This window comes from Scyliorhinus torazame, chromosome 17, assembly GCF_047496885.1.
Source record: "Scyliorhinus torazame isolate Kashiwa2021f chromosome 17, sScyTor2.1, whole genome shotgun sequence".
In the NCBI taxonomy this organism is placed as follows: domain Eukaryota; kingdom Metazoa; phylum Chordata; class Chondrichthyes; order Carcharhiniformes; family Scyliorhinidae; genus Scyliorhinus; species Scyliorhinus torazame.
The window spans coordinates 16,641,392-16,659,494 of NC_092723.1; the positions used below are offsets into that span (position 1 = coordinate 16,641,392).

General features: G+C 43.7%; 1 protein-coding gene across 2 annotated transcripts in view; it reads right to left on the minus strand.

Annotated features, from left to right (window-relative positions):
• The window catches only part of dstyk (dual serine/threonine and tyrosine protein kinase), a 108,390-nt gene extending 91,086 nt beyond the window's left edge, over positions 1-17,304 (minus strand). Inside the window, exon 1 of one of the 2 annotated variants that reach the window (XM_072480116.1) lies at positions 17,040-17,304. In XM_072480116.1, the coding sequence (XP_072336217.1) occupies positions 17,040-17,217 (178 nt within the window). In that variant the 5' untranslated portion in view covers positions 17,218-17,304. Of the gene's footprint in view, positions 1-16,967 lie in introns of both variants that reach the window. The other variant, XM_072480114.1, reaches the window with a different exon arrangement.
• Positions 17,305-18,103: the final 799 nt, after the last annotated feature.

Below are 18,103 nucleotides of genomic sequence, written 5' to 3' on the forward strand. Positions count from 1 at the left end.
AAATTAAGAGACTGAATGAATTCCAACATTGCAGCAAGACCATCTTCATATGCTTCCATGGATCTTAATTCAGATGCATGCAAGAGTTTTTTTTTTTTTAATTTCATATTCTGCTTTCCAAAGTATCAGAATTAAACTATCCACTATTTCATTTAACAGATACATAGCGTTGAGTGAAAGTAATTGCAAAATCTCAATCAACGCAAATCGTTGAAATCTTAGGTGCAACTGATTTTCTCCCTGTTCTTAAAACAGGATGCCAAAAAACAAAAGAGACCTTCCATAATCCAAAGGACTACAATATTCCAAACAAATCTGATCCCACAAATCCCTGCATTTTTCAAGTAACTCTCTCTCGTGGCCATTTTCTTCCTCTACAGCAGTTCAAATGGAGCCAAACCAAGTAATGTCCTTTTCCAGAAAGAGTCAAAGCCAACCATGGCTAATTTGCTTTGTCATGATCAAGGGATTGCACAACTCAATATATTCACGAATAAATAAATAACAAGACTGGTGATTACAAAAGAAGCATGATTTTTGTAATGTTCTTGCAAGAATAGCAAGTGCCAACAGGTTCACAAAGGTGGTGTTGGAAAAGGTACACAAATGCACCACAATGCGAGTGAGTTAAATTTGCATAATTGTGCAGACAGCTGGAACAATATCATTTAACGCCTCAAGTCAAGGACCGTCACACTCCCCATATCCACTTCAATGAACACAGACTAGACAGAACCATCAGTCTCATTATACTTGTATTCAGTTTACTGCATATCCACATGACTTTTAACCTCATTTCATCAAGATCCTTCCCTCCCATACACTGAAGGCTTAGGTTTTGGTTAGTGAACTCTTCCGACATCAGACACCTCCCAGTATCCGGTTCAAGCACTATTTTTCATGTTCGCAGACATCATCTTGGCTTGTACAATTGACTATGGAATGGATATAAATACTATCCTCACCTCTCCAATGGTTACACACATGTACTTACTTACAAGGCAGCAATCAGGAACAAGAACCCTGGCCAGATAGTCCCTTCCGAATCCGGAAGCACGGAGAGCAATTTTAAACCTTTCCAACTACTGAAGATCGGCTAATAACCAAAGGGGCCAAGGATTCAAACTGGGATATGTTCATAGTTTGGGGCTTAGTGACTCCCTATCTGCCATCTTTCAAATGAGGCATTTAAGTGATGCCCCATGTGTCAGCTCAGGTGGATGCAAAACATTACATGGCACTATTTCAAAGACATGGGGAACGATTCCTAATGCCCTGGCCAATCGTTACCCCTCAATTAATAGAACAAAATAGATTATTGGTCATTTATCAGAGCGCCTATTGGAGTTCATGGTGTACAAATTGGCTATCGCATTTCCTACACTATAACAGCAGCCGCATTTCAAAAGTGCTTCATTGTCAGCAAAGTGTTTTGGGATCTCTGGTGGTCATGAAACGCAGGGTGTAAAGACAAGTCTTTTTTCACAGAAATCACAAAATGGTCACATCTCATTACGCTCAGCTCAACTAAAGGATAGAAACAAAGGCGCTGTTAGATTGGTTCTTTACACAAGCTTTTAATTCAGTTGGAACAAAGAACATGGAACCAGGTACTGTGAGATCATAAGAGATATAAAAATCAACTCTGAACTCTCCAAAATAAGCAACATCCATCATGAAGTATATTCTCAAGTCCAAAACTATAGTTTAATTACAATTCAGTTGCTGTAAAATTAATGTTATGACTGGAGACTCATGATGGTCATATGACTATGAACTGGAACTTGGGCACAGATTTAAAAATGTAATGAAGACCCTCACTCCGAAATGTCTCAATGGCATCAATTGTGACTAATGAGGATAAAGATAATTACAGGATCAAAGATTCACACCACCCCATTATAACTTGAGTATCTTCAGAGATTAGTTCTTGTATCCAATGGAGAAAGAAAACTGCTTCCTATGAAACAAAACTTTGCAAGCAAAATAATGGAGGGCCAAGCATGCTCTGATCAAACAATAAATCCATTTATTAAGCTTCTGGATTACGCATAGGATTCCTACAACATGCCCAGGGCACTTCAGCAGACAGTCGGTCAACAAAAACCTTTACAACAGACTAAACAAGCAAATATTTACTAATTTAAAGAAGCAAATAGTCCCGAGTTGCAAGCCGATGAAATAATACCAATTTGTAACGAGATGGTAATGCTTCAGTACAAACAATTGAAATATGGTGAAACACCTTGAAACCTTCATCTCTTTGAGGCTGTATTGATAGCTCGAAACTTGGAAATCCAAAAATAAAAATGTGGAATCAAGGGGGCAGGGGGATGAAGGAAAGGGGACTGATGAGTCAAGAAGGTGGTGCGGTCGCAGTTTTATTTTTCTTGGGACCTTGTTGTTCAGGCAAACAATTTCACTTGACGTGTTCATTCACAGACTGATTTCTCTTTAGTTTAACTGGAACAAAGCAAGCAATATTCATTCAACATTATCAGGGACGGGCAACAAATGATTACCTAACACATCTCAAGAACAAATAAAAGCTATTTATAATCACTTATGCTGCAAACTCAACTCTACTTTTTACTCCCCCACCCCCTCCCCACAACCAAGAATTGCCTTATACGTTACAACAATCTTGAAGGCACTTATTTGAGGACCAACCCAAAGTGTGCCACAGCCCTCCAGAAGTCACTTCAATTATCCTCGCTTTCCAGCTGTTCGACAAGGTAATATTTTGTTTGTGCCACAAGGTTCTGAGGACCACTGTAGCTTTCTACTTCTAGCTGCAAACTAAACAAATATTCCAGCTGTTTTCTTCTCTCAAAATCCAAGCTCAAAGTACACCCACATTCTGCAATGAATGGTAAAGTTATTATTTTCTCTGTCCAAACTGCAGGCCTAACTAACAATCATCTCCTGTTGGCTCCCTCAATCCAGTGAGATGTGGTTTATATCAAAGCAAAGCAACAACTGCCTGCTTTCAGAGCAAACACCCAGATAATTTGAACAAAAGGAGCTTCCAACTGCACAGCCCATTTCCATGACAACATGGTATGTTTTGATTTAGTCTCAAACAGAAATGCATTTAAACTAGTTTACCTTCAGCACAATTGAACAGCACATATGAAATAAATATATGGTTCTATTAAATATAATTGCCCTTTCTCCAGACTCAATTGTCCCACTTGGAAGTCTCGGAGATGGATTACCCATTGTTTAAATTTACTCACACCAACTGTGAATTTGCAAGATAAACATAGGTCAGTTTTCCCCCATTTAACCTGCAAATTCCTAAAAATTACATTCGAAAACATATGAATCATCAAGATATTCACAGCATAAAGGACCCACAGCACTATTCACAGATTAAGCACTTGACTTGCCCGAGGCTCCTGACCAATATGTCGTCTGCAGTCGACATGAACAATACATAAACTGATCTTTTATGGTCTCTGGGATCTTATTGCCACATATTGGCTGCTACCTTGGGTTCCATATCAGTAATAATAATATTAATAATATAATAATCACTTAATTGTCACAAGTATGCTTCAATTAAGTTACTGTGAAAAGCTCCTAGTCACCACATTCCGGCGCCCGTTTGGGGAGGCCGGTACGGGAATTGAACCCGCGCTGCTGGCATTGTTCTGCATTACAAGCCAGCTGTTTTAGCCCACAGTCGTGACTGTACTTGAAGTTATGGATTGCAAAGTGTTTTGGGACTTTGGTGAAATAAAAGACAGTATATAAAATGCATATCCATTCTTTCATAGCAGTGTAACTGTATTCTAAAGCAAAAACTAAAATTCCTTATTTCAACTAAACCGTCTCCAGACAAAGCTCAGGATAGAAGTGACTTTTTGGGAGAGTCATTTCTCAAAGACACTGATTATTCGTCCATACCCTTTTGATGATGTTGAAATTGCTGAACCAATTCTCAGCTGGTATTCAAAGCCCAGCTTGTGTCTCAAAGTTCCTCAAGACTCCGAGAAATGAAACAAGGCCATTTTGAAACACAGCTCTGAAAAGATTCAAGTGAATAAAACTACAAAGCTCCTCTCTCCCCCCAAATTAAAATATAAGTGCAAGAGCCAAGCCAGAATTAGGGCAACGCCCTTTCAACAATTGCCATCTGCCTTGGTCACAAACTTTAGGTTCTTGCACCAATTCCTAGGCTGAACCAGCCCATTCACTATTCTCTTCAATCCTTAACCTCATACTTCAATCAACAGAGTACTTGCATCTCCTCCCCCTCAAGCATCTCCTCCCCCTCAAGCCCATCATCCCACCCCAGCGAAGCTTTTCTTGAATTTTTATTGCTTCTCTCCTGAGCACTGATCCCTTGCTTGAAAACATTAGCTGAAGTGCTGTTCTGTGTATGTTATTTCACCCAAGTGACCACTCAATACTCAAGGCCAAACAATAAGGCAACAGTAGTTTACAATATTCATGGAAACCATAGAAGGACACAAAAGGAAGCCATTCAGCCCATCTTGTCTTCATCGACTCTCTGAAAGAGCACCCTACCTAGGCCCACTCCTGAACTATGGGAGGAAACGGGAGCACCCGGAGGAAACCCATGCAGACACAGCAAGAACATGTAAACTCCACACAGTCACCCAGGGCCGGAACTGAAGCCAGGTCCATGGCGTTCAGGCCGCAGGGCTAACCACTGTGCCACCATGCCATAGAGGGTACCATAGCAGAGCTCAGTCGTGTCCTTATCCACACCAGTGAATGAGCAGCAGTGGGCACGGCTGTTTTCTCACTTTCCCCAGAGGGAGACTGATGCAAAATGTGTATTCCTCAAATCGACACCATGGCCGAGACCCACGCTGGCCGACCTGCACGATCCACCATTTTCCCTTACCTTGTTTGCTGCTGACAAAATTGGAGGAAATGGTTTTGGGTCCCTTTGGCCCTCGTACATGCTCCTCCAATGAAACCTGTTGGATGAAGGTGAAGCCCTCTGGTGTTGTAAAGTATGGAGTCTCCACCTGTCCAAAGTTCTGCATTTTGTTCCTGTAAAATTGTATCAAGTAAAAAAAAACCCGAACTTGTAAAAAAAAAAAGGAATAAAATAAGTGAAAAAAATTAAAATTAAATGAATAAAACTCCCCCGAACTTGTAAAACAAAAAGCTGCGACCGTTTTTTAAAAAGCGGCCGCACTGCGCATGCATGCCCGGTCATCGGTGTGCAAGCGCAGAGTTTTGTGCACGCGTGCCGATGATCTGGCCCGCATGCGCAGTGCGGTCGCATTTCTTTTTACATGTTCACGTACATTTTGAAGGCCGCTTGCAGCCGGCGGTATTAACAGCCGGCTACTGCGGCTGTTGCACGCAGATTTGTGCAATCGGGAGTGCCGCGACGGGCGGCTCCGCGACCCACCCGAAACCCGCCTGCGACCCACCCGCAGGTCGCGACCCAGAGTTTGATAAAGCCTGCACTACACCATGCAAACACAAACTGAAAAACCAATGACCTGCAATTTCCAATATTTTGTACAGTTCCTTAAATACATAGTTAACAAATGCTGATTTACAGATCAACTCCTGGATAGGAGCACAACTCTGATATGTAAAGCAATTTTTTCCTACATGAAAATGTAGACTCCATTTATTTCGGCACAATGATTCAGATCACTAATATTTTCCATTTACCCCAGGAAAACATTAAACCAACATCGTCAAGTGGAAAAATGCACATCTAGACTGGAATTCCCCAGACTGGGCCCCAAAGTCAGCCAGATGACAGATAGGAGTGCAGTAAAGAGAGAAAAGATCAGTGCAGGCGTTCAACTCGATAATTCTGGGCTGTACTGACGGAGTGCTGCACTGTCGAAAGGTGCTGTCTTTTGGTAGAGATGACGGAGGTCCTGTTAATTAGGCATAACAAATGTCCTGACACATTCTACAACTCAACACCCTGATCTGGTCAACATTTATCCCAGAATCAGTGACAGGACAGAAAATCCATCTTTTGATTTTTGTCTATTCTGAATTATGGAGAGTCAAAAAGCAGGCTGCTCTTCAAAAGTGGAACAAACAAGACAGTGCAGGACACGAGTAAATTCTAGCCAACTTGTCAGACAAATTAAATTTAATCTGGTGTCAAAGCATCGACTTATTGATCCAAAGTTCATTACTATGTTGCATCTGGGCTATAACTAACACAAATTAACAAAAATAAGACATGTTTCTCAGCTTGAGAGGAGATTTGGTCTTCTCATGTCCACAGGGATTCAACAGTTTACTCAAGTGATGGCATTGGGACAAAGTTGACATCTTAACACCTCACTGATTGAAAATGCTACAGGTCAGAGTGTTTATAAAGCAATCTCCGGTGTCACTAATTAGGCCATAAAAACTATGTAATAAAATATACAACTGGGATTAATGGCTTATACCAAAATAACCACTTGCATCATTGCCATCAAAACACATCCATGCTAAAACACTTGGCTGAGACTGTAACCAGACAGATGTGTGGGGAGTTGCGATGCTAAACAAGGCTCCATTTGCAAGGATTTCCTTTTGCTGAAACAAACAAACGAGTACAAAATACTTTGTTTTAAATACTCCACAATCTCTTTTACAGAAATCACAAATGGGGATAAGAACAAATCCCCAAAGGGCTCACTTAAGGAACCAGTGGGAGACCATTCAATACAAAAGATACTGAAGCACCAGTAATTCAGTTTTCGACAAAATTGGAAGTTGTGCAGTCACCATCTCTTTAACTGTAGGTTCCACTGACTGGAGAAAACTAACCATGATGGAGTTTGTACAATTACCCAGTGTATGACACCATTGGTTAGCTAGAATGTAATAATAGACAACAGCAACACTGTTCCCTTACTACAGCGTAACAACTTACATTTATTTGTACATTTAACAGACACAAGATGCGTCATAAGGGTATTGCTAAACAAAATTCGACACCAGGCCTAACAAAGTGATAACAAGGAAAATCTAAGTTGTTTTACAAGTACATTAAAGGTAAAAGGATAACTAGGGAAAGTGGTGTAATTTGTATGTGCAGCCAGAAGATGTAGATAAGGTTCTAAATGAATACGGTGTGTCAGAGTTCACTCGGGAGAGGGACAGTGTGAGTGTAGACATCAGGGAGAAGGACTGTAATAAAATTAGAGAGATTAACACAGGCAGACAGGAGGTTCTGAGAGGTGTGGCAGGCTTAAAGGCAGATAAATTTCCAGGGCCAGATGAAATGTATCCCAGGCTGATCAGTCAGGCCAGGGAGGAAATAACAGGGACGCTGGCAATAATTTTGTCAGAGGACTGGAAGATAGCCAATGTGGTATCTTTATTCAAGAAGGGAGGAAGGGATGTGAGAAACACCGCTCACTTGATAATAATTTACACTTAGCCAAATTCTGAAGAAGTATTTTATTCAGTCGATCTTGCAAGAACGGGTGCCGCCGGTCAACATTAGCAGACACACCGAAAAAAACACAGCATTATTTCTTATATTCAATCTCTGAGAAACACACCCCGCCCTCTGCCTTGCTGGCAGTTTCCTTATCAGTTATTCCTTATTTGGACTTGTGTTCATTTTGGCTTCCGCCTTGCTTTGCCTTGCAGTGGTTTCTGTTAGCTCCTGTTACATCCTTGAACCATCAGCTAAAATGATTTAGAATGAGGCCCCCATCTCCACCTGCATCTTGTTATTGCAAGTTCTGTTCATTCCCGAAGGTCAGTCACGTACACAGTTACAAATACTTTGGCACTGCAGCTTACACAAAACTCCACTTGACATCTTATTTTCCCATCAAGCACTATTGTTGACATCTTATCTGTGAGCCAGAGGTATTCATGTAAAAACAACATAAAATGCTCATTTTTCATAGGGATGAACCAGGAAACTACAGCGCAGCCTAACCTCAGTGGTGGGGAAACTATTGGAAGCAATTCCGAGAGTCAGAATTAATCTGCATTTGGAGAGGCAGGGCGGCACAGTGGTTAGCACTGCTGCCTTAGCGCCAGGGACCTGGGTTCTATTCAGGCCTCAGGTGACGGTCTGTGTGGAGTTTGCACTCTCTCCCTATGTCTGCGTGGATTTCCTCCGGGTGCTCCGGTTTCCTCCCACAGTCCAAAGACGTGCAGGTTAGGTGAATTGGCCATGCTAAATTGCCCCTTCGTGTCCAAAGTGTTGGGTGGGGTTATGGGAATGGGGTCAGGGCGTGGGCCCAGGTAGTGGACTCTTTCCAGGGGTCGATGCAGACTCGATAGGCCAAATGGCCTCCTTCTGCACTGTAACGATTCTCAGATTCTAATCAAAACAGTGCAGGGAGGAACTGTATAAAACATTGGTTCGTCCACAGCTAGAGTATTATGTGCATTTCTGGAATCCACATTACAGGAAGAATGTGATAGCACTGGAAAATGTGCTGAGGAGATTTACCAGTTGCCTGGGCTGGAGAGCGTTAGTTATGAAGAGAAATTGGATAGACTGGGGTTGTTTTCCTTGGAGCAGAGGAGATTGAGGGGGGACATGATTGAAATATATAAAATTATGAGGGGCATAGAAAGAGTCGACAGGAGCAGACCTTTCCCCTTGGTGGAGGTGTCAATGACCAGCGGCAGAGATTTAAGGTAAGGGGCAGGAGGTTTAGTGGGGATGTGAGGAAAAATCTGTTCACCCAGAGGGTGGTGGGAATTTGGAATTCGCTGCCTGAAAGGGTGATTCAGGCAGAGACCCTCATAACATTTCACTTGCGATCCCAGGGCATACCAGGCTATGGACCATTTGCTGGAAAATGGGATTAGAATGGTTAGGTGGTTGTTTTTGACCGACGCAGCCGTGATGGGCCAGAGGGCCTTTTCTGTGCTGTATGATTCTATGACCCTATAATCCAACAGGAAGAATTTCGGTCAGAGATCGGTGCAGTTTACAAGGACAGAGACAGGCAGCAAGAATTCCAGAGATTTGGCTGTAAACATGTCAAAAATGGAGAAGTGATGACGATGCCCAAGAAGCCAGAAATGGAGAAGCACAAAAGATCTTGGAGGGCTGTAGCGCTGGAAGTTAAAGATAGAGAGGGGCAAGGCAATGCAGTAAGTTAAGCAATAATGAAATGTAAAAATTGAAGTGGTGCCAGACTTTAGAATCAATGTAGGTCAGAAAACCTAGGGTGATGGGTAAACAGGACTAATTCCAAGTCACGATCCCGGCAGTGTTTTGGGTGGGTTTAGGTTCATGCACTGTAGAAAATCGGAGGCCAGCCAGCATGGCATTGTTGCAAAGTTTGATTAACCAAAAAGGCATGGATGGGGGTTGCAGACGCAGATGAACTGAGGCAGACACAAAATCTGGCGATCTTACGGAGCTGTAAATAGGCAGTCTTGGAATAGTGTGCAATTGCAAGCTCATCTTGGGATTAAATAACAACACCAAGACTGAAAACTGGCAAAGATAGATGGGGGATGGAGTCAGTGGTTAGGGAACAGAGTTTGCTGCAGGGACCAAAGACAATAGTTTCAGTCTCACTGAACTCAATCTGCTGGGAGAATATTCCATGTGGTGCTGGATGTCAGACAAAAAACAGTGTGATAGATCAGTGTCTATAGGGAAGTTGCGGGGGGGGGCGGGGAAATCTGAGAAGTGGCAGTGAGGCAGAACTGACAGTCATCAGTGTGCACATACCACCTGGCATGATTTTTTCTGATGTCCAAAGAGCTGTTATTAAGCCAGTAAACTCATTCACAATAATGAAGGGATGGACCATCAATACTCCTTTGAGCCACATGCATCTCTCGTCATGTGCCTCTTCAGATGGTTCATTTAGCTACACTTGACAGTAAACTCATTCACAATAATGAAGGGTTGGGCCATCAACATTCCTTGGAGCCATGTGCATCTCCCGTCATGTGCCTCTTCAGATGCTTCATTTAGCTACTCTGATGCATTAGGATCTGTGCAAAATAAAGCATGCCAGCAACCACAATAAATTCAGAACCTCATTTTCTTCTCTGATCCAGCCAGCAAATTGAAATAATTTCAATATGGATCTGTAGCAAGACCGAACTCTATTCTTGTGCACGTTTCTCACCTGCTTCTCACATCTTACTGATGAAGGCAAACAGTTCAATTGCAAAATAATTCTGCTTTCGACCTTTAGCTCCTTCGGGTCCCTCTTTCATCTCTTCAGTTGTTCCATGACCACCCCTCCTTTGCCCTGCACTATCACCCCTTTGCCATTTAATCACTTGTCTTCCAACCTAGCACAGACTTGGTCTTCATTTTCTTTCCCCTGTCCTTGCTTAAAACCTATCACATCTCTAACCTTTGCCAATTCTAATCCAGTCACTGACCTGAACCGTTTACTGTTGCTCACTCCATGGATTCGGCTTGCCCTGCTGACTATTTCCACCATTTTCAGTTTTATATTTAAGATTTCCAGCATCGATACTATTATGCTCACATTTTTTTAAAATCAGTGTGCAAGGTCTTCCAAACAGGGCGCTGTGATAAAGCTTTCAAAAACCACTTGAAATAAATTATCTTCTACGAAGTAGGAAATTAATTCATCGTTAATTATTAAACCTAACTGTTATCTTCTGCCACGAGTTTGGCATCATGATCCACTTACAAGGTTATGATCCAACAATAAGGATTGTTCACAGGGCAGCATGGTGGCACAGTGGGTTAGCCCTGCTGCCTCACGGCGCTGAGGTCCCAGGTTCGGTCCCGGCTCTGGGTCACTGTCCGTGTGGAGTTTGCGCATTCGCCCCATGTTTGCGTGGGTTTCACCCCCACGGCCCAGAGATGTGCAGTCTGGGTGGATTGGCCACTCTAAACTGCCCCTTAATTGGAAAAAATGAATTGGGTACTCTAAATTTATATTTAAAACATTTTTTAAAGAATTGTTCACTCTTGTTGACACAAAAATCAGCAGATGTGCATTTCTTCCAAATTGCATTTCCACAGCATTTGCTCCTCTCCCAAAATAGCCTAAAAGTCTAACTGTGCGTGACATGGCGGCGGCAATTTATATTAACCTGAAAATCAAAACCAACGTGGAGCAAGGCTGGAGACCAATGCGCTCATATCAGAATGAATGGTGAAGAGAATTGTAGGTAATGGGGGTGGGAGGAAAGCACGATCAAAGGAAAGTGGTAAAGGACTCAGAAGGGAGAATGAAAGCACAAGTGAACAACAAAATGAAAAAGCACATCATGGGGATACTCCGTTACAGTGAACATTACATTTCATTGAATCCATATTACAGGAAGCGTGAGATTGCATTTGACAGGGTGCCAGAGAGGAGATTTAAGAGGATGCTGCCAGGAATGTGGAATTTTAGCTAACAGAAAAGATTGGAGAGACTGGAGTTGGTTTCTTTGAAGCAGAGGATGTTTAACTGAAGTAGATTAAGTGTCTGCACGTTCTCCCATGACTGCGTGGGTTTCCTTGGGGTGCTCTGGTTTCCTCCCACAAATCCCAAATGACGTGCTTGTTCAGTGAATTGGACATTCTCCCTCAGTGTACCCGAACAGGCGCCAGAGTGTGGCAACTAGGGGATTTTCAGTCATTGCAGTGTTAATGTAAGCCTACTTGTGACAATAATAAAGATTAGCTATTATGGGAAATGTTTGGGGAAGATAGCTTTTAGATTTCAGATACCACATATGATCTTACATTAAAAAATAACTAGACTTCCCACGCTGAAGATCAAGTATGGTCAGCGAGGCTCATGTTGGCTTGGGCCAGGGACTTCTGCACTAAATGGTCAATAAGATTTTTTTTAAACTCCAATTTCTGGATGTTTGCGCAGATTTATGGATAAAGACTACGCAAACTGTATTGGGGGGGGGATTTCTTCTCGTCAATAATATCAATAACCAGGAGCAAATAATTTGTGGGAGAAATTTCCTCAGCCAGAAGTGGGTGGTGGGGATCTGGAACTCAGGTGCATCAAAAGATTGATGGAGGAAGACAACCCTCAGTGCACTTAAAAAGTACACCTACATGGTTACAAAGAACTGTAAAGTGGGGTTAGGCTGAATAGCACTTCAGCAGACACAATGAGCCAAAGGGTTTGCTATGTTGTAAATATTTAGGATTCTTGAATGCTTGAAAGATTGCGCATTTAGGGGGCATATTGTATATTAGAAGCACCCACTCGCTCTACACAATGCTCCACGTTTGCTTCTTGCAATGCATGGTTACAATGTGGCATAACACTGTTATAGCCTTCCAATTTAACGGTGTTGCAAATATAGATCAAGTATGTACAAGATGAAATATTACACCAACAAAAGAAAAGTGGACATTCAGTAACTCAACTGCTCAGAAACGAAACTGCTAATACTGTCGTGGTAGCACTGTCACCCGAGTCACTCCAGAACTGACTGTCAGTACTGACATCCAACATGATGCCCCATCTCATCTCTCTGCTGGATGTAAAACATCCCATTGTCACTATTTCTTTTTTAAAATAAATTTAGAGTGCCCAATTGATTTTTTCCAATGAAGGGGCAATTTAGCGTGGCCAATCCATCTAACCTGCACATCTTTGGGTTGTGGGGGTGAAACCCACGCAATCACAGGGAGAATGTGCAAACGCCACACAGACAGTGACCCAGAGCCAGGATCAAACCTGGGACCTCGGCGCCGTGAGGCAGCGGTGCTAACCACTGCACCACCATGCTGCCCCTTCCTTCGTCACTATTACGCAGGGAGCCTATTTCCATAGAATCCCTAATGCAGGAGGCCATTCTACCCATTGAGTCTGTACCAACCCTCCAGAAGAGCACTCTATCTAGGCCCACTTCCCCGCCATGTCCCTGTAGCCCCACCTAACCTGCACATCTTAGGACTGTGGGAGGAAACTGCAACACCCAGAGGAAACCCAGACTCGGAGAGCAAGCAAACTCCAGACAGTCACCCAAAGCCAGAGTCGAACCCAGGTCCCTGGTGCTGAGGCAGCAGTGCTAACCACTGTAACACCGTCGCTCAGTGTCTTGTCCAAAATTCATCCCTCACAGATCATTTGGTCATGGTTGTTTGCTGGAGACTGCTCTGCACAAATTTGCTGCTGTTATTCCTGCATCGCAACCGTGACGAACTAAACTTCAAAGGCATCTCAGTGGCTGTAAAGCAGCTTGAAACCCCCAATGTGTGCGAAAGACTCGTTATCAATTCAAGTCTTTTTTTCAGCAACAATTTAAGCCTGAAAATTATTTGTTACATTATTGAAAGACTAAAATTATTCAAACATTCCACAATATCCTAACGAGACCGTATGAATATTTGCAATGACTGGTTAGATTTCTTCAATTATTAACACTAGAAATGGAGCACCGTGCACAATACAGCCCCTCGAGCCTGCTTGGTCAGTATGTTTATGGCCAATCTTCTGCCTCGATTCCGTATTCCCGCCCACACCCCATGTCCCTTGATTCCGAAACATCAATAAAATCTCTGCGAGAAAAACCCTGCAGAAAACCAAAATGCAGAGTCTTGTTCTTTCAAAGTTAGAGCAGTTATAGGTCAACGAATGTTATTTTATCAAAAGCCCTCAGCCAATTAATTTCTTCTCCCCCCCCCACGACCTCCAAAATGTAGCTGCTGTTAACAGAAAAATGGGAGTCAATTTGCACACAGCAAGATGCCGCAAGGGTGTTGGTTGATGCATAAATATTGTTGTGAACTTACCAGCTTCCCTTAGTCTTTTATTGTCACAAGTAGGCTTACATTAACACTACAATGAAGTTACTGTGAAAAGCCCCTAGTCGCCACATTCCGGCTCCTGTTCGGGGAAGGGGGGGGGGGTGCATTTAATGCTAAAGTCTCTGGAGTGGGACTTTAACCCACCACCTTCTGACTCAGGAGCGGGCACTATCCATTAAACCACAGCTGTCTGTCAGGATACAAAGCTATTATGGTTCTTCCAACTTCCATCCTAATATGAAACGGCCAAGCCTCAGTCCACTTTCTAACACAGTCAAAAATCAAAATGACAGAACTCATTTGTTTCAAACATTAGGATACGATTGCACCAAAGCACATGGTCGAGCTTACTGCAATCTCGTGTCCATCCTAAAATAATGTTGCAAACAAATGTGATATTTCGCAGCTCTCTGCTATAGAGTACAATGTTTGCAGACTTGACAGAGACAAAAAATAATTAGAAAGGGCTTTATTAAAACCTGATTGCCTCACTTGAAAAATCACTAAATGGAAAGTAAATTTTTCACAACTGAACGTCATTAGTTGCTGATGCAAATGTTTTAACAGTCATCGTGGTGGATCAGATTCCTTAGCATTACCCGGTCTCTCCTTTCCTGCCTCATTTCTACAATTCACTGATGTGGTATCTCTCTCAGTTCTGTTCTGACTGTCCCAATGCAGCCTGGAAAAAAGAATCATTCGGAAAGTCGGGCAGACACAATGGGCCGAATGGCCGACTTCTGCACTGTAACAATCGTAAGGAAAAGGCACCAAGTCATCCGGGTATGACATTCCAGTGACTCAAGCAAAAATGACAGTCCCATAGTCTGGAATTTCCATTGTGCGTTTCCCATTTATCTGACACTTTTTGTGTTTAGCTGCAAGAGAGGAGAGCCACCAAATGCATTCAACAATATGCCAAATAAGCAAGGCTGCGTTTTTCCATCATCAATCACTTGGAACAAAAACAAAGATGGGCTTTGACCACATCTTGGAAATTCTGAATTATTCCAATATACTGGCGCCTGCTGTAGATACCTTCTCGGCTTCAGTTGTATGACGCACTGCCCGCCCAGCTGTGCAGCAGTTATGAGGGTTGACTCATTCGGCCGTACATTGACCTGTACAACAGCAGAATCTGAAAAAGACAAGATCTTTTCCATTTGTGCATCTTTTTGTTCTATCTCAAGGGACGATGCAAGGCTTGGTTCAAGTTGTTGAGTTTTTCTAATCCAGGGTAAAGATGCATGTACAGCAAAAGCTTTGGCCTTATTCATTTGCTGTGATGGATAGAATTGATCTCCATACAATAAAAATGAAAATTGCACGTGACACCACCCCACTTCACTGCCAGCCTGCTCGATTTAAATGGACTAATCCCTCTATTTTTCAACCTTCCAATTCAGTACCCTTTTTTTACCTCAACAACAGCTTCTATTGCAACAGTTGAACTCTTTTGTTCAGGTATCTGACCTTGTGCTTATTTCTCAACTGTTCAGTCAGAGATCCAATATCTTCCAACACAATGGGAAAGATAGTTATCAATTATTAAGACAAACAATCAAATTGTTAAAAAGTATGACTAAATACCAAGACTGGTGTGTTAAAATTCAACTACCAACTATCTTAATCCTTTTTGTCTTAGGCCAAAATACTTCCTTAAAAAAACTTTTAACTTTTATTCTAAATCCAAAATATTGTTTGGTAATACAGAACTGGACTATTGCTAAAAAAAATACTTGTTGACTTTGTGTCAAAGATTTTCCATCTTTCATTTACCGGGACAATCACAAGATTCCCCTGACGATCCTGCAATTGTCCTGATGAGTGCAAGATGAAAAGCTTTGACAAAACGTCTCGTTTCAGCAATATTCATTCAAAATCCTTTGGTGTTGAAAATTCTGAAATGTGACTGATCTTATAATGCTGGCAACTGGCAACCTGGACCCAAAAGCTATATCCAAAAAGCATTACAGCCAATCCTGAAAACGAAAAAGGTACATACGTAAAAGGTTAGCAGTTCATGGAGTTAAGTCAATCACCCGGCCAAGGTCAGTGACATAAATCACTGAAAATTACCTCCAACTATCATTGGCTGCTCCAGACAGAGACATACTAACTTTTTCTACCTGTCCTCAAGGTACGCTAAGCACATTTCATTTCTGCAACAAAGCTTAAAGGATGCAGTGGACAGAAATAGCAGTAGGCCATTCGGTCCTTCAAGCCTGCTCTACCACTTAACTGATCATCTAACTCAACAGCCACTCCACCCCCCTCCCCACCACATAATCTTTAATCATTATCACCCCCCCCCCCCCCCGAAGATAAACTGAATTCCTTCCCAAAGTTTTGACCTCAACTGCTTTCTGTGGTAGCAAATCCACTAAGGCCAACATACCATTTACTTTCTTCACCGCCTGCTGCACCTGCCAAGTCTCTTTGCACATTCCCTTTTTAAATTTATAAGCATTCAGATAATAACCCGTCTTGCTTTTTTACTACCGAAGTGGTAACCTCACATTTATCTACATTATACTGCAACCACCATGCATTTTCCCACTTGCTCAGCCTGTCCCAATCATACCTGAAGCATCTCTGCATCCTCCAGCTCACCCTCCCGCCCAGCTCTGTGCCATCTCCAAATCTGAGATATTACATTTAGTTCCCTCATCTAAATCATTAATACACACCATGAATAGCAGGGGCCTTAGCCCCAATTCCTGCAGTATCCCACTAGTCACTGCCTGCCATTTGAAAAGCACACTTTTATTCCTGCTCCTGGTTTCCTGTCTGCCAACTACTTCTCTATCCATCTCAATACACTACCCCCAATCCCATGGGGGTAGCATAATGATTAGCACAGTTGCTTCACAGCTCCAGGGACCCAGGTTTGATTCCCCACTGGGTCATTGTCTGTGCGGAGTCTGCACGTTCTCCCAGTGTCTGGGTGAGTTTCCTCCGAGTGCTCCTCTTTCCTCCCAGTCCAAAGATATGCAGGTTAGATGGATTGGCCAGGATAAATTGCCCCTTAAGTTTTCAAAAAAGGTCAGGTTACTGGGATAGGGTGGATGCGTGCACTTACGTAGGGTGCTATTTCCAAGAGCCGGTGCAGATTTGATGGGCAGAATGGCCTCCTTCTGCACTGTAAATTCTATGATTCCCCAATCCCAACACGGCCCCCACAAATCCCAATCCCCTACCCCCCGGCCCAGGACCTCTCAACCCAGCCCAGCCCCTCTGTCTCCCTCCCCCAGGCCCGGCTCACCTTGCAGTAGCCCCCAAGTGTCAGCTGCGTCTCCGGGCCTGGTGTCTCCCTCTCCCCGGAGGCCCTGCTCACCTTCCTGGGGCCCGGGGCTGCCGCCGTGCGGGTTCCGCAGCTCCCTGAAGTACTTCTTGGTCTCCCGCAGGTTCTGCCGCAGGTACGAGGCGTGTTTGCTGCAGCTGCCCAGGGTCCGCAGCAGCTCCCTGGCCGCCGGCGACAGAGAGCGGCCCCCACCACCGCCTGCAGCCTCCATGTCCCGGCGTAGGCCGGTAACAGGGCCCGGCAGCGGGACTCCGGCACCAGCTCGGCTCCGGGACGCGGACCGCCGCTGCTGCTTTCCCTCAACAGACAACAACCGCCCGAGGAATCCTGGGTAATGTAGTTCCAGAGCCTCCTGGGTAATGTCGTTCTGGGAACTCTGGGTAATGTAGTCATAGAGATCCTGGGTAATGTAGTCATGGGGATCCTGGGTAATGTAGTTCCAGAGCCCCCTGGGTAGTGTAGTCCTGGGAACCCTGGGTAATGTATTCCCAACCACCCTGGGTAATGTAGTCCCAGAGCCCCCTGGGTAATGTAGACCTGCAAACTCTGGGTAATGTAATCGTAGGGATCCTGGGTAATGTAGTCCTGGGGACCCTGGGTAATGCAGTCCTGGGGACCCTGGGAAATTTAGTTCCAGAGCACCCTGGGTAATGTTGCCATGGGGATCCTGGGTAATGTAGTCCCAGAGCCCCCTGTGTAATGTAATCCTGGGGACCCTCACAGAATCATAGAAATTACAGTGCAAAAGGAGGCCATTCAGCCCATCGAGTCTGCAACGGCCCTTACAAAGAGCACCCTACTCAAGCCCATGTCTCCATACCATCCCATAACCCAGCAATCCCCACTTAACCTTTTTATTTTGGACACTAAGGTCAATTTAGAATGGCCAATCCACCCAACCCGCACATCTTTGGACTATGGGAGGAAACCGGAGCACCCGGAGGAAACCCACCCAGGCATGGGGAGAACGTGCAGACTCCAGACAGACAGTGACCCAAGCCAGGAATCAAACCTGGGACCCTGGAGCTGGGAAGCAACTGTGCTAACCACTATGCTACCGTGCTACCCTGGGCAATGTATCCCTAACCCTCCTGGGT